Here is a 15,172-nt window from a genome sequence, read left to right on the forward strand (position 1 = left end):
CCAGCAGCTCTTCCATGGGTCTTTGCCTCCCCGGGGAAGGGGGCGGAGGGGTCTGTTTGCTTCCACGGTTGCTCCAGAGCATCTTACTGAAACCCTCTGCTCCCTGCCTTGTGCCCCGCCAGAGGAAATGCTGCATCCTGGAGATTCCTTCCCCCCCCCCCCCCCCCCCCCCCCCCCCATCGTCTTCGCTGCTCCTTCTTGCGGGCATTCCTGAAAGTTAATCAGGGTGAAAATTGCAGTCGGTCATGTCTGGAAGCCACCAGAGGCTGATCCTGGAGCGCTGCAGGCTGGAGCACATGGGTATGAGACAGGCTCCCTGCGTGTGGGCTGCTTGCTGCCAGAAGAGCTTTCTTCTGCAGCTCGTTGCCCTTGGGCGTTCAGTCCTGCCCCAGTTTGGTTTCTTGGCCTGCAGTACCCGGCAGGAAAGGCTGGGGCGGTGCGGGCTCGGTGGGTTCAGTGCCCAGCATCCTGCACATGCTTTAGCACAAAGAGCCGCGGGCTCGTGCGGTTTCCTCGCTCCCTTTCGAAGGTGAGCTCTTCTGTTTGAATAGCTTTCTCTAGGTGTGTTTGCAGTTCCAAAGTGAACTTTCAGGTTTGTCTCTTAATATGCTTGGCTCCATCCCAGCCCCTAGATGCGGATTGTAGAGGTCTCGGCACCTAATGGAGCTGAATTATTCATGTCTGGTGCTGTGTGTGTGCAGCATTCCCAAGCAGAAAGCTGTCTCCTTGTAGGATCTGCGCTCCAGGACTGCTCTTAAAATGCTTTGTTGGCAGGTCTCCAGGCCAACAAGTGAGCACATGCTTTTCATGTAGCGCGGGGATCAATCCTGCCGTGGCAGGAGGTAAGGGGAAGGATGCGTTTAGAGCTGAATCAATCTCCTCAGTCTGTTCTCTGAGATGCTGTGACTTGTGGTGGTATTACCCCCCCTCCCCCCCCCCCGGGAGGGGAGTGGGGAGGATCTGGATGGCACCCGGCGCTTTTCCAGCTTGGGCAAACCAGGTGGTGGAAAAGAGACCTCCTTCTCTGGGCCAAGGGGCTGTGGTAGCCAGGGGTCCTCATCCACTCAAAATCACAGTGACATGGCAGGTCCCTGTGGGGGTCTTGCTTGGATGAGAGACCCAAAATACTCCTCTGGCTGCAGAGATTGAGCCTGCAAGAGTGGCTCTTTGGAGAAATGGGGAATCGGGATGGGAGTTTGAGGGAGGGGGGTTTGTGCTGTAGAGCCCTGTGCAGTGGATGATGTGATGATGTTCAGGGACACACACCCACCCCCCCCCCCCCCCACCTGATTGTGTATCAGGTCCCACCTTCAGGCCCAGGCTGGAAAGGGCCTGTTCCTGCCCTGGTCCCTCCTCAGCAGCTGCACCTCGTGAGCTCCCTGCCCCACTCTGGCTCGATGTGCCTTTCCTCCACTTGCAAATCCAGCGTGTTCTCGTCTGTCCTGTTTGCGGTTCCCTTCCCTCTGCATTAGCTGAGCCGGAGCTCCCTCGACGCCTCGTCTGTAGGGTGGATGTTTTTTCTCTTCTTGTTTTTGAGCCCTTTGATTGTTCCTGGCTCTCTAATCACCAGAGACCCAGCGGCCTTCTGGGCTCCTTCTTCCTTTTGTTGTGGTAGGAATTGGCAAACGCTGCTGCTCTTTGCATAGTTCCAGACCCGAGTCCCGCTCATCTGCTCTCCTTATTTCATGTATATATAAATATTACTTATGTATATGTGCATGTATATATGCACACGTACAGCAAGGTGAGCTCCCTGTGTGAGCTGGGAGCCATCCAAACTGGCGTCAAGGAGGTGCTGTGCCTGTTGCAACACAACCCTGTGGGTTGTCTGTCATCCTGCTGTGACTGTGAGGCCGGTTTGTCCCCCTGCTCTGAGCTGGCTGTGGCCCTTGGCATGCTCCAGCCCTGGGTGGACAGCTCTTGGAGATGGAGCCTGAGCCTCATCCCATGTGTTGGTCCAGTGCCATGTCCCCAAGCCCAGTCCAGCAGGGTTGTAGCTGGATGCTGTGTCACAGCTTTTGGCCAGGAAGGGGCTGTTAGCAGATAAAAATTGGGTTCATCCACCTTGTTCCCAGCTCTCCCCCCCCCCCCCCCCCCCCCCCCAGACAAAGGAATCAGAGTGGATCCATGGCACAAAGGGAGCTGGCTGTGCACCAGCCACAGAGGTCTGCACCGTGCGGCAATGAGATGGTCACTGCTGGTTCCTGGCCCCATCTGTGGTTTGGAGGGAGGCTCTGGAGGGCAGGTTGGGTTGGATGCCCTGGCTTGGGGCTGGGGAGCAAGTGCTGGGGCAGGAGGAGGTGACGATAGAAACCTCCAGGGTGGCTTTGGGAAGCTGTTAGTGATACCGGTGTGCAAAGTGATCTCCTGATTCGGCACTTTCTCTGCCACTGAAATGAGAGGTCAGTGCTTTTCATTTCCAGCTTGATGCTAGCCCCTAGCTCCTGGGGTTAAAAATCTCCGTAATGACCTGTCAGAGAGCAGATTATTAGCTATACGGAGCCGAGGATGCTGTGGGGAGCAGATGGAAAAAGGTCTGGCTGTGGCAGCCTGTCTGATGAAAGAATCCCTGGCATTTCTACAGTGTTTGCATCTCTGGAAACGCACCGTGAAGCTGCTTTCCAGGCTCCTGCCTGCTGGGTTTGAAGAAATTTGTGCCTATGTGGAGTTTTTTTTTCTTGTTTTTCCTTCTCATTTCTTTTAAAGTCACCTGTTTTTTGAAGTGTTGCTCATAAATAGTACTGGGAGCAGGCAGGCCTGGAGCTTGTTGGGGAAAAGTGGAATGGTGCTGGTGGAGAGGAGCTGCATCCAAATGGGTGCTCAAGGAGTTCTTAAGTGATCTGGAAAGCAGGTGGCTGGGGCCAAGGACCTGGGGCCAAGGACCTGGCTGAGTGGCTGCTGGGGAGAAGCTGTTTCATGTGTTAATTGTGTCTCAGTGTAATTGCCAGGAGTGAATCCCAGTGAGGGCTCTGGTGTTTCCAGGTTGTGTGTGGGTGTCTGTTTTTTTTTTCCTCCCTTATTGCCTTGGGGAAGTCGGGAGTAGAACTTTTGGGCTCTTTGGGGTCTGCCATGGCGCAGGCAGGTAGGGCTGATCCCCCTCTTCCCAGTTAAGACCAGTACTTGTGCAGCTGTGTCTCTGTCTCCCATCATTCGAAGCCAGCAGGCTCATCGTGCTGAAGGTGACAGTAGTTTAATGTCCCAAAACCAGAGCAGTGTTGTGCTGCTTGGAGCTGTGGAATGGAAAGCCTGCACTTCCTGCTGCGGTTTGGCCTTCAGCGGATGCTCGATGTGTCCCAGGTGTCACAGGTGCTTGAAAACTTGGGATTTATTTCCCACTGAGGCACTTGACTTCCCTGGCAAGTGGCTCTGGTCTGGACAGGAGCCCTCCCCCTGAGTGGCATCAGCAGGAGAGGAATCAATCCTCCCTCCCAGGGGCAGCGCTCGATAATTCAGAGGGAAATGGCGAGCAGAGAAACGTGTGAGTAATGTCTTGTGGAGCCGAGAGCCGTGACCTGCCAGGGCTGGTATTGATCGAGGGACCAGTGCCAGATGGCTGCTGCTGCTGCAGGGATGGCTGAGGAGCAGCCCCAGCCCGGGGGGTGTGGGCAGCAGGAGGATGTTGCCTTGTGCTGTGTGATGGGGATTTGGGAGGCTGGGGGCTTTCCCCCTGCCCAGGACTGCTCCTGCCTGCACTTGTGGCTCTTCTGACCTTCAGATCTGTCTGTCTGGGCATTCTTGTGTAACCCTGTTCTCTTTGTTCTCCTTTCCAGCAGCGATGCCGTCACCTGGGCAGACCCAGACCACTGGAAGCCCCCCAAGGACGTAGGTGACCCCCAGGGTGTGGAGGCAGGGAAGAACCTTGAACTGTGAGGGGCTGTTAACTCTAAGATGTCCTTGAGCAGCGGAGCTTCCGGAGGGAAAGGAATTGATGCGAACCCGGTTGAGACGTACGACAGCGGGGATGAGTGGGACATTGGCGTAGGGAATCTCATCATTGACCTGGACGCTGATTTGGAGAAGGATCAGCAGAAATTGGAAATGTCGGGCTCCAAAGAGGTGGGGCTCCCGGCACCCAACGCGGTGGCGACCCTGCCGGATAACATCAAGTTCGTGAGCCCGGTGCCGGGCCCGCAGGGCAAGGAAGGCAAATCCAAGTCGAAAAGGAGCAAGACTGGCAAGGACAGTGGCAAGCCAGCCCCAGGGACTTCCTTATTCACTCCCAGCGAGGGAGCTGGTGGCAAGAAGGAGGCTCAAGGGCGCGCTGGGGATGGTGCGAACTCGGGCAGCTTGGTGCCTGCCGTCACCCCAAAGGGCTCAGAGAAATCGGCCAAGGCATCTCGCAGCGTGGCCGGCTCCAAGAAGGAGAAGGAGGGCGGCTCGTCCAAAAGCAAGAAGGAAAGGAGTGAAGGTGCAGGGGCTGCATCGGAGAAGGAGCCCAGCGTGCTGCAGCCCCTGGCCCTGGCAGTGAGGGTGGGACAGTATGATGGGGGCCAGGGGACAGAGCCTGCTGCTGCCGAGCAGCTTGGGAGTATAGCTATTGACACGGGAGCTGCACTCAATCCCTTGGGAGTTAAGTCGGAGCTGGAGGATGGGGAAAGCGAGTGCCGACAGCTGAAAAAGGTGAAGTCGGAGAAGGTAAGAGGTGTTGGGGTGTGGGTGGAGACGACGCTGCTGCTTGACTCTGGTGGTCGCTCCTGTGCTGGGACGTGCTGCTGCGGAACTTGCAGCAGGACCACACGTGTCTTGTGCTGTTGGGGGCCAGCCCTGATGTATGGCTGGTGCCTCCCGGTTCTGGTGTGAAGATGGTTTGGCTGGTGGCCTGGATGTGCCGATGGGAGGGCACTGGTCAAGCTTTGCACCAGCAAACAGCCTGCAGCCACCGTGCGTCAGGGCACCAGCCTGCCCTACCCTCGGGGATTTGGTTTCTTCAGTGCTGTGTCTGTGCCAAGCAGGTCCGAGCCTGTTCAGCTCCTGTGGGAGGAACCTGGGTTAATATGAAGGTGACGTCCTAGTCACCTGCCTGCTGCAGCTCCTGATGGGACAGGGCTGTGTCTGTTGGCCACCATGCTCTGCTTCCTGGTGTCTTTAACTCCTGTGTGAAAGCTCCCCGCAGCTCCTGGGGGAGTTTATTTCTCTGTGGTTGCATCATTTGCAGAGAGGAGACCTTAACGTGTTAGTAAATGTGGGATTCCTGTGGGCGTGTAGACAAGCACTAGGTGAAGGGCTGACAGGAGTCACCGCCTCGTTTCTTGTTCTGCTGTTGGTTTCTAGGCTTTGTCCCACTTGTGACGTTGAGCCTCGGGAGGACAGGTTGCTGTGGGTGATGTTTGTACATGTCGCTCCTTGCTGACATGCAGCAGTGATGCTGAGCTGGTGAAGCTGCTCTTCCAGGTCACCAGGGGTGCAAAAAGCCTTTCCAGTGAACGGCCGTGTGTCCGTCTGAGCGGCGCTTGGCTCTGAGGGGTGCGCAGCCAGCTCTGAATGCCGCTGCTGGAGCGGAGGGAGCTAGTTTCTTAGTGACCTCAAGTGAGGTGGTTGCTGTGGGCAGATGGGGGAACACGTTGAGTGCTTGGAGTTTTCTTCATGCTTGGAGCAGAAGCTCCCCGCACCAGCTGCACTCGTGGTGTTGCTGGTCCATGCCTGTGAAGCCACTCGTTTGCTGTGCGTGGGGTGTGGGTTTGGGGTGTCTGAGCCCTGGTGCTGCCAGAACGTGCTGGGGTGTGGGGAGGGTGGCTGGGGGGTGTCAGGGATGTGGGTTTGCTGTGTCTGCAGCTGGGGGCTCCCTGGGAGAGTTTCTGCTTTGGCGTGGGGAACCCTGTGCTGTGCACCAGGAAGGGTCGTGTGGGGAATGCTCAGTGGGGTTGGGAGAGTTGCTGAGCCTATTTTTAACATCCACAAAAAGAGCATACGTGGAGAAAAGGCTGGTGGAGATGGTCAGCCATGGGAGAAGAGTTGCTAAGTAGGTCAGTGCTTCCTCTGCTCGAGGGGAAGGCTCCTGGAGCAGGTGACTGAAGCCTGTAAGATTAAGGAGTGGTGTGAAGGTGACGTGTTGTAGCCTTGTCCTTTCTGGCTGTGGAACCAGAGTGAATGAAACCAGGAAGAGGAGCAGGTGCTCTTTTGCATGGTGGGCTTGAATGCTGCTGCAGAAACTGGATGCTGGAAGTTCACCAATGCTCTGGGGCACCTGGGTGGATTTGTGGAGGAGGAGCGCATGGTCGGGTGTACAGGGCAGTGTCTTTTGGAAAAAGCCATAGGAGGGCTGGAGCTTGGGAAGTGGTTTGGGAAATATCTCAACATGTTTGGCTGTTACATTCCTTCATAGCCATCTGCTGCTGGCCACTGTGAAAACTGTGGGAGCTGGCTGGACCTTTTGTTGTGCCCTGCATGGCTTTGCATGTGCTTTTAGTATTAAAGATTTATTTCTTTCCCGTGATGCAGCTGCAGAAGCCCTTTGCTGATAGAATTGCCAAAGTGAGGTGGGGATTATGAAGAGAGGGACCAAACATCATGGACCTTGGCAGGCTGGAGGAATGGGCCCATGTGAACCTCATGAAGTTCAATAGAGCCAAGTGCAAGGTCCCACACCTGCGCTGGGACAATCCCCACTGTTGGTGCAGAGTTGAGGGTGAATAAATTAAGAGCAACCCTGTGGAGAAAGACCATGGGGTACTGGTGGGTGATAAACGACATGAGCTGTTGCTGCGCCCTTGCAGCCAAGAAAGCTGGTTGTATCCTGGGCTGCATGACCAGCAGGTGAAAGTTCTTCCCTGTGAGGGTGCTGAGGCGCTGGCACAGGGTGCCCAGAGAAGCTGTGGCTGCCCCATCCCTGGCAGGGTTCAAGGCCAGGTTGGACAGGCGCTTGGAGCAACCTGCTCTAGTGGAAGGTGTCCCTGCCCATGGCAGGGGTTGGAACTGGATGAGCTTTAAGGTCCCTTCAACCCATGCTGTTGTATCATCTTTGTACAGATACCCTGTAAGGATGGTTCTGCCTTGTCCAGGTTCTGGTACAACCACATAGATACAAACACAGCCGTGTTTTGAGAAGTGATTTAAGGTCTGGAATTGCAGGAAATGGTGTCACATTTGCACTCGGGAGGAGCCATCAGCTCTCTTTTGTCAGCTAGATGGATTCCTTCAGTTTGGGAAAGCTGAGGGTGAGAAGAAAGGTGTCTGCATGGTGAGAGGTGGGAAAGCAGTTTTGTTTCTTGAGGAAGAGCCTGAGGAAGGGCTAATGGCTGATGAGGTGGAGGTGGGCAGTGGTGTTGGGCTCTTCCTGTTTCCTGGAAGCTGCAGAGATGCCCGGTGTGGAATCTGAAGGACAAGTGAAGAGCGCAGGTACGTGCTGGTGGTGGGAGGGCAGCAGCAGTAGAGGGGGACGAAGGCCGCTGGTTCCTTGAGGCCTGGGGACAAGCCCTGCCTGGGAAGAGAGAAACTTGCTCAGGCCGAAACAGGAACAGCCACATTGTGACTCAGCCCAACCTTTGGTCTCCAGCAGCTTGTCCTCTGCTTAACCCTGTGCTGCTCCCACTTCCGTTTCAGGCAGGGAGGCTGGTCTCCATCTGGGGATGAAGAAAGAGAGAACGTCTCTTTCTTCACCGCCTTCAGCCTGGGGTACATGACCTCCCCATACCTACGTGCATGCTGAGCAGTCAGCCTCCAGCCAGGAGGTTTTGTTGGATCTCCTTGGCTGGATTAAAGAGCACTTTAGCTGAGACTATTTTTCCTTGAGGATTAAAGAGCACTTTAGCAGTGAGTATTTTTCCTTGAACAAGGTGCCTCGGTGCCACAGTCAGCTCGCTCTTTGCCCCTCCTTCTGCTTTTGTGCTCTTTAAATATCTCACTGTAACATTTTGCAGCTCTCAGTCCTTCTGGGTATAGGAAACAGCTTTGCTTTGGGATTTTTGGCCACCCTTTCATGTCAGCAGCTGCTCGAGCTGGTGTGGTGTCCGTGGGCGAGATCACCCTTGCTCCTTGTGTCTGACACAGGACAAGGTGACACGTGTCTGACATCGTGACAGTGATAAAGCCTGTGGACACAGCCCATGGGATTGACGGGATGTGTTTTGCCAGTGTAACTGCACAGCTCCTCTGGTTGCTGCTTCCTGGGGTGAAGCCTTGGGAGCTGAATATCCCAAATACCCCTTTTCTAGGTGTTTATCTGGCCGTATCCAGCCTCCTGTTGCGGCTTGCCCTGGCTTGTTACGTACCCTCCTTGAGCCTGATGCTATCTCTTGTGTTGGGACACAAGCATTAACTTTGCCAGTGATGGGGCCTACCCTGATGAAGCCTGTTGGCAGTAACCCCTGTTGAGACCTTCCAGGCTCTGTGGGGTGTGCTGAGCACCTAGCGCATGTTTGCCTTGGGCTGTGCTTTTTGGTACCTGGGCAGCTCCTTGCACCAGCCAAGGCTGCTGGAGCCCCAGAAGACATTTAGGGCAGGAGTGGGAGCTTAGTACTTTTTGCAGCAGGGAGGGAAATGAGCCTGTGCTAATGCAGCATGTCTGGAGCGTGTGGACCAGCAACTGGGTCTGTACCTGCTGTGTCGAGCAGCAAGCTGTGGGGCCTTGGGCACCCTGGAGCTGAGGTTTGATTCACAGGGAATGCCTGCTCTGGGTGAGCCGCTGTGCTCAGCAAAATGGCCGTGTATGGGGGAGCAGTGCCGACCGGGCTGGGGAGCCTCTGTCCCCCCCTGCCCCACAGCTGCTCCCGTGGGGCTGAGCCGACCCTGGCTCCTCTCACCCTGTGCTGTGCCTGGCCCCCTGCCCTGCCCCGCGCTGCAGCACCGGCCTGCCCAGGGCATGGTGAGCATTAGACAAAAGGGGCTCCCAGCTCTTGGCTGCCGCTCGGGCTTTGTTGTGATGGAGAGGTTGTTCAGCAGGAGGAGGCGGGATTTTTTCTTCTCTTTTTTTCCCCTCTCTCTTGCGAGGAGCGCCCAGATGCGACACTGCTGCAAACAAGGGAAGGGCAAACAGAGCCCACTGAGGCTCGGCTCTCCTCAAAGCCTCCCTGTGTCACGTGCGCTGCGGCTTTGGGCAGCAAGGAGGCTGGGTTCGGTCCTGGCCCTCTGCGAAAGAGGGGGCAAAAGCCACCGGTGCATTTTGTGCCCTGAATTTTACCCTAGGCCACAGTGTGGGCATGCTCTGCATGTGCTCTGAGCAGAGATGCCTGCTCTGGGTGGCCCGATAGGAAGGGGACAGTGTAAGGTGGGGAACACTGCAGTGGATGGGCCCCAGAGCCAGTGTGAAAGTACACTGCTGGTGCTGTGGGAGGACACCATGGTGCTGGAGGTGGTGCTGGTAGCAGCTGCTAAGAAAGAAATAGTCCCCCAAAATACATCCTTGGACTCTTCCTGCTGCTGCTGTCTTGTCCAGTTGTTTGCAGTGTGGCCGTGGTGTTATCTGTGCTGACATTCTTCCCTTAAACCCATAGAGGCAAACTTGCATGGTGTCCGTGCTGTTCCTATAGCTGTGACCGTGCCAGCCTGACCAGGACATGGGATTACACCCCAGTGCTGGGTGTCTCCCACCCAATCACTCTTTACCTAGAATCAAAGCACATCTGCTGCTTCTTTTTCAGTCATTTTTGGTGAAAGGGATGAGACTTGGTGGTGGATGGAGCAGTGAGGGTTCAGGTGAAGAGGTGCTTGGATGACTGCCTTGAAGAGGTGCAATCTTGCTAGAAGGCAGTAGCTCTCTTAGATGCAAGCCCAGCAGGAGATGGCTGTAGACTCTCTTGGAGACATTTCTGTATGTTGGATATTGTATTTGCTTCCAGCTTTTCACCTTGGACAGAGTGATGCTCTGCTGTGCAGAGCCTGGAGACCACCAGTCTCCAACCTTGGGCTTGGCGCCAACCTGAACGTGGAGGTAGCTCGTGGAATGTGGCTTTGGAGATGTGGCTGCTCATCCTGTGCTGCTGCTTTACATCACCCTGCTAGTGTGTGTAAAGGGCTCCAGCTCTGCTCTGGCACCTTCTGTCGCAGTATCTTGGCTGTCACCAGCTTCTTGCTGTCCCTCAGTGCTTGTCCTCTCCTTCACTAGCTGATGGTCGCACCAGTGCAAGCTGCTTTACATTGCCCAGAGCTGTCCATGCATCCTTTTAGGACTTGATCTCACCCTCTACCAGCAGCTCTTCGTGTCTTGCTCAGTACAAAATGGTTCAACTGTGGTTTGACCACTGAGCTCCCTGAGGAATGGTGCGGGAGCAGGGACATGCTGTGCTGAGGGCTCAAGCCTTCTGTATGCTGGGCACCTTCCGTGCTTGCAGAAAAACCCAACACAGCAGAACAGCTTTTCCCATTCCTCATGTCAAGACGTTTGATGCAAGGCTTTGGCAAAACCCAGGCTGCTCTGAGTGTAGATGGCCAGTGAGGTGAGGATGAAGCGGGCTCCTCTGTATTCAGGGTGGTGGTTTGGGAAGTGGAGTTGTTTGATGGCTTCCAGTACCTAAAGGGGGCTGAAAAGAAAGCTGGAGAGGGACCTTTAATAAACAGCCTGCAGGGACAGGCCAAGGGGAATGGCTTTAACCTGCCCGAGGGGAGACTGAGATGAGCTCTTAGGCAGAAGCTCTTCCCTGTGAGGGTGCTGAGGCGCTGGCACAGGGTGCCCAGAGAAGCTGTGGCTGCCCCATCCCTGGCAGTGTTCAAGGCCAGGTTGGACACAGGGGCTTGGAGCAAGCTGCTCCAGTGGAAGGGGTCCCTGCCCGTGGCAGGGGTTGGAGCTGGATGGGCTTTAAGATCCCTTCAACCCAAACCGTTCTGTGACTCTGTGATTTGGTGCAAAGCTGTGATGGGGTGTCGTGGGCTGGTCCCAACCTCATGCTTCAAAGACGTGCTCGTGATTTTGACCCCGATGTGAGGTGCAGCGCCTGGTGGGTTTCCTTGTCTTGGGGTCAGAGTGTGGGCAGAAAAACTCCCAATGGAGGCATTTTGGTGAAAATAATTTTTGCTTTACAGCCACCCCAAAGCTCCCTCTGCATCCTTCAGAGCTCTGCTGTTTTCTGCAGGTTTTTTAAGGCATGTGGGAAGCCCAGTGCTTTGGGTAGGGACCTGCTCATACTGACAGCCCTGGGCAGAAGCCAGTTTCTTGCCATCCCAGTGCAGTTTCCCACCCCTCGCTCCACGGGGCTCAGCTCTCTGAAGAATGGCAGCCGGAGCAGCCTTGGCAGCCCAAGGAAGTGGTGGGGGTGCAGGCAGCTGCCGGCTCTTGCCTGCTCCTCTTGTTGTGGGTTCTTCTCTCCAGCCATGCTGGAATCAGCTGCCTCCAGAGCTGCTGACAGGGCTGTGTGGGGAGGCCATGGGAATTACACCACTCGTTTCCTTATCGTCCCTGGACCCTCCGCCCGGAGCCTTCTGCTCTAGGAACAAGGCAAGAAGGGGGCATGCAGCCAACATGTGTCAAGAGCTACAAAGGAGGAAATTGGCCTCGTTCACTTAAAACCATGGGGTTAGTCTTTGAGTTTTGGCTCCTGCTGAGAGGTTATTTATATGTGGGCTTTTTTTTATAACCGCTAGAGGTAGCAGGCCGAGAGCTTCAGCTGGTCCCACCTCGGAAGCTTTTATATAGGAAAAATTGCCTCTCTCGCTGTTTGCTCTCCTGGCTGGCAGTGCTGGGGAGGATTAGTTAAGGAGTGAGTTAGTTTTGATGCCTGTCGGCGTTGCTGTATCCTGTTGAATAGATCATTGTGCTGAAACACAGCCCGGTCTCTGCTGGAGTGGGAAGCAGGGCCTGCACCAAGGATAGAGTGATAGGAAGTGGAGAAAACATCTCCCATTCCTGAAGATGGAAGCAGAATGACAGCGCTAGCGAGGAGGCTGGCAGAGGGGGGATGCCTTCTTCTTGCACCAGTTCCTTGGTGCAGTCAACCTGCAGATCCACCCCCCCCCCCAGTGCTCTGGTTAGAGATTGTGATGGGAAGGCTGGGGGTGATTGGTGCTGCTGACTCATGGACCTGGTTTCTCCTCCCATGGAGATGGTAACTGCTTGAGATGGGTCAGATTTTGAGGCTGACTGGCTCGGGTAGACTCTTGTGTTTGTTGCTTTGCTCCCAGGCTGGCGCTGGCTGCTTATTAGCCTAATGACCCCTGTTACCCAGCACCATTTATCTGCACAGTGAGATTTCTTTAAAGGAAGATGCATGTGTCTGGAGTGCTGTGTGACCCCGAGGCTTCAAAACTTGGCGCCTGCTCCCACGGCCCTGCCGGGAGCTGATGCAGGGGGAGTTCGCCAGGAATAACCTGCTAATGAGCAAAGCTGCTTCTGCACCAGCAGTGGGGAGGCCTCAGGAAGGGCTGTGAAGCAAAGCGTTGCCTGCTTTGCCCTTCCTCTGCTTTTGAGTTCTGGCTTGTAGGGTATTCACTGCCGCCTTCTTGTTTTCTCCAGGCCTGGCAACTTCTGTGCCACTGCTTTCCTGATGTTTGCCATGCAAACACAGAGCTGCATTGCTCTGCCACTGCTTCTGAGGATGCTTTGGGCTGGAGCTGTGAAGTCCTTCCTCCTTGTGCATCCTTGTGTGCAGGCAACCTCAGAGATGAGTTGAGTGAAAGGGCACCTGAATATTCTGAGCTGATAGCAGGCAGCACCCTTGTGCAGGATAAAAGGTCACTGCAGTGGACTTTTTGGGGTGACTTTTTGTGATGTTCCTACCTCGTGGTGATCAACACCTGGAGCATGAGGCGGGACTCATCGGGGGTCACCCCAAGATCGTAGATGTGGAGCCAGCAGCTGGAGTCGGAGAGCTGGGGAGGGCAGCCCAGGGCTGGAAAGAAATCGCCGGGCTCTGAAATGATTTAAAGGCACCAGCAGCCCGATGCTATGTTGTATTTGGTGACAACATCTGCTGGAGATATTCCTGTCCCTGTTACTCATTCCTGCCCACGGACTAGATCAGAGATGGAGCTGGTGTAAATAAACGTGGCCGGGGTTTTCTGGGGTGAGCTCAGGTCACAGCTGGCGCAGGGACAGGGCTGGGATCACAGCAGTGCCGGTGCTGCCAGGACTGCACATGGGGGTTTTGCCGGGACCTTGCTGTGGTGTGAGGGGTCAGGGGCTCTGCCTGGCGTCTTGTGGGACTTGCAGTGACCTTGGCCAGCAGCACTCAGCCCAGCAGGTTGCATGGTGCCTGTGCCATCCGTCTCTCCTCGTCCCATCCTCCCAGCCTTGCCCCTGGCTGGCTGAGCGGTGCCAGCTCCAACCCCGCCTGCTGCAGACAGGATAGATCCCTTTGCAGGAAGACGCTGACCACAGAGCTTTTATATGGTGTGGTAATGGCACGTGCTTGTATCTGCTGATGTTTCCCCTGTGCTTGACACTGAAATTGGTTCAAACCTCGGTGAGTTGTCTGGATTTATTTTAAGATGCTGTCTGGCCCATGCTCTCGTGGGGTCTCTTGGAGCGTGCTGCAGTGAGTGATGTGGAGAGCTCACCTGCTTTGCAGGCTGAACTCTCGAATTCTGGTTGTGACATGGAGGTCGCCACATTTAAAGTCTCATCAAGGGGATTTGACACCATGTAACTCAAAAGAGCTTTCATCTGGTGCTAAGCGAGCAAGAGGACCTGTTGGGACTCTTGGCTATGGCTGCCCCTCCTGGATGGAGGCTCCCTGCTTCACTTTCCCCCCTGAATAAGGGGAAACCAATCCCTGCACGGATGGGATGCTCCCCTGTTAGGCATGAGCGTGGGCTTTGTCAGGGAGAGCACCCGAGATGCTCTGGGTGGAGAAGGCACCATTACAGCTACAGGTCCTGTGGTTGTGGTGGTGTGTTTATTTTCCCAAGCCAGAAAGCAGCTCCATCCCTGGAACTCGCTCCCCTGTGAGAGATTCCCGTGCAATGTGGTGATATTCCTTCCCCAGGTGCTACGCAAATGAGCGCTCCGTCCCTGCCTGCGCTCACTGCAGTGCAGGTAACGCTGCCTCCTGCGCTGGGAACAGCCCCGCTCGTCTGGTTCGCAGGTGGCCGTGGCTGTTGGGGCACGAGCCGTGTGCCGGGTGGCTGCTGAAGAGGACCCCAGGGCTGGGGCTTGCTGCTGGGGTCAAGCCTGTCGCTGCCAGGCTGGAGAGGGCAAAGCAGGACCCGCCAGGGGGTTCCCCAGCCCCCTTGTCCAAAAGGGGCTTGTTCCCTGGGAAGGGCATCCCAGAAATAATGGGTGCTGCTAGAGCTGGTGTTGGTGCCTGGGTGACGCATCACCAGCCAGTGCAGCAAAGGGGCTGTGTTGTCCTCATGGTTCCACGCCAAGCATGGTGCATGCCGAGAGCCGTGGTTAACGTGACTGTGCCAGCTCCAAGCAAGTATTTCCAGCTGGTGCTGCTCTGCCAGCTTAGGATCCCAACCCACCCTCCCTGGCAGGACACACAGCCCCAGGTCCCTGCTCCGTGTCCTCTTGACCCACCATAGTGGAGGCAAGCAAGGCCTTTTGCAAGCAGGAGGGAGCAAAGTCATGGGAGAAAAGGGAGGACACAAGTGCTGGTGCTGAGCCCCAGCAACCGAGTGTGGAAGGGAGGCTTGGAAGTGCAGGGGCCAGGCCGTGGGTGCTCTGGGGCCAGGAGAGATCACTTTGGGAGGCTGGAAAGGATCCTGTAAGGGGAGGATGGCCGGGCGCCAGTCAGCTCTTTGAGGTGGTAACTAAGTTATCAGGCAGAGCTGGCGTGTGCTGGGGAGGCCTCTCCTGCCTGGGCACTGGGAGACCAGCGCATCTGTAGGATGCCTTGTGAGGAGAGCGACATTTCAGGGTTTCAGGTGCTGTTTGCTGTTCTGTGGTTGAAGGGGAGGAGAGCAGCCATGTATATATATATATCACAGAGCTGAGCAGTTTGCTAACAGGAAGGTTTCCTTTTTTTTGCTTAGCATTAACATTTCAAGGTACAGGAACTCTTTAGTATTTTATGGTCTTCCACACTGGCTATTAATAATCTGCTTTGTGTACAGGGGAAAGGGAGCTGGAGGGGCTGAGCTTTGAATGTCCCTTTGAAGGAAACCAGCCTTTTGGTAGGAACCCTGTAGCCACAAGCAGAGTGTTTCTTAGCTGCCCTGACCTGAGGAAGAGTTAAAGCCCCTTGGTAGCAGGGGGAACGGGTGGTTCAGCTCTCAGGCTGTGTTCTGCAGGGGCTGGATTTTGCATGAGAAAAGCAGAGGCTGCACATGAAACCACACTCCAGCATAAAGGTGATTGAACATG

At 55.5% G+C, this 15,172-nt stretch overlaps 2 protein-coding genes across 5 annotated transcripts in view; both read left to right on the forward strand.

Moving 5' to 3' along the window:
• Window positions 1-15,172, forward strand: part of SORD (sorbitol dehydrogenase) — a 341,031-nt gene that overhangs the window by 166,729 nt on the left and 159,130 nt on the right. The window lies entirely within an intron of this gene.
• The window catches only part of ZNF609 (zinc finger protein 609), a 69,039-nt gene that overhangs the window by 10,474 nt on the left and 43,393 nt on the right, over window positions 1-15,172 (forward strand). For 2 of the 4 annotated variants that reach the window (XM_061447414.1, XM_061447412.1), the window contains exon 2: window positions 3,771-4,635. The exons of 1 other annotated variant lie outside the window; for it this stretch is intronic. In XM_061447414.1, the coding sequence (XP_061303398.1) occupies window positions 3,889-4,635 (747 nt within the window). In that variant the 5' untranslated portion in view covers window positions 3,771-3,888. The remainder of the gene's footprint in view (window positions 1-3,770; window positions 4,636-15,172) is intronic. One more of the 4 variants, XM_061447413.1, reaches the window with a different exon arrangement.

This window comes from Pezoporus flaviventris, unplaced genomic scaffold, assembly GCF_033815535.1.
Source record: "Pezoporus flaviventris isolate CSIRO_AGI_PZ_B2104156 unplaced genomic scaffold, CSIRO_AGI_Pfla_v1 ptg000006l, whole genome shotgun sequence".
Taxonomy (NCBI): Eukaryota; Metazoa; Chordata; class Aves; order Psittaciformes; family Psittacidae; genus Pezoporus; species Pezoporus flaviventris.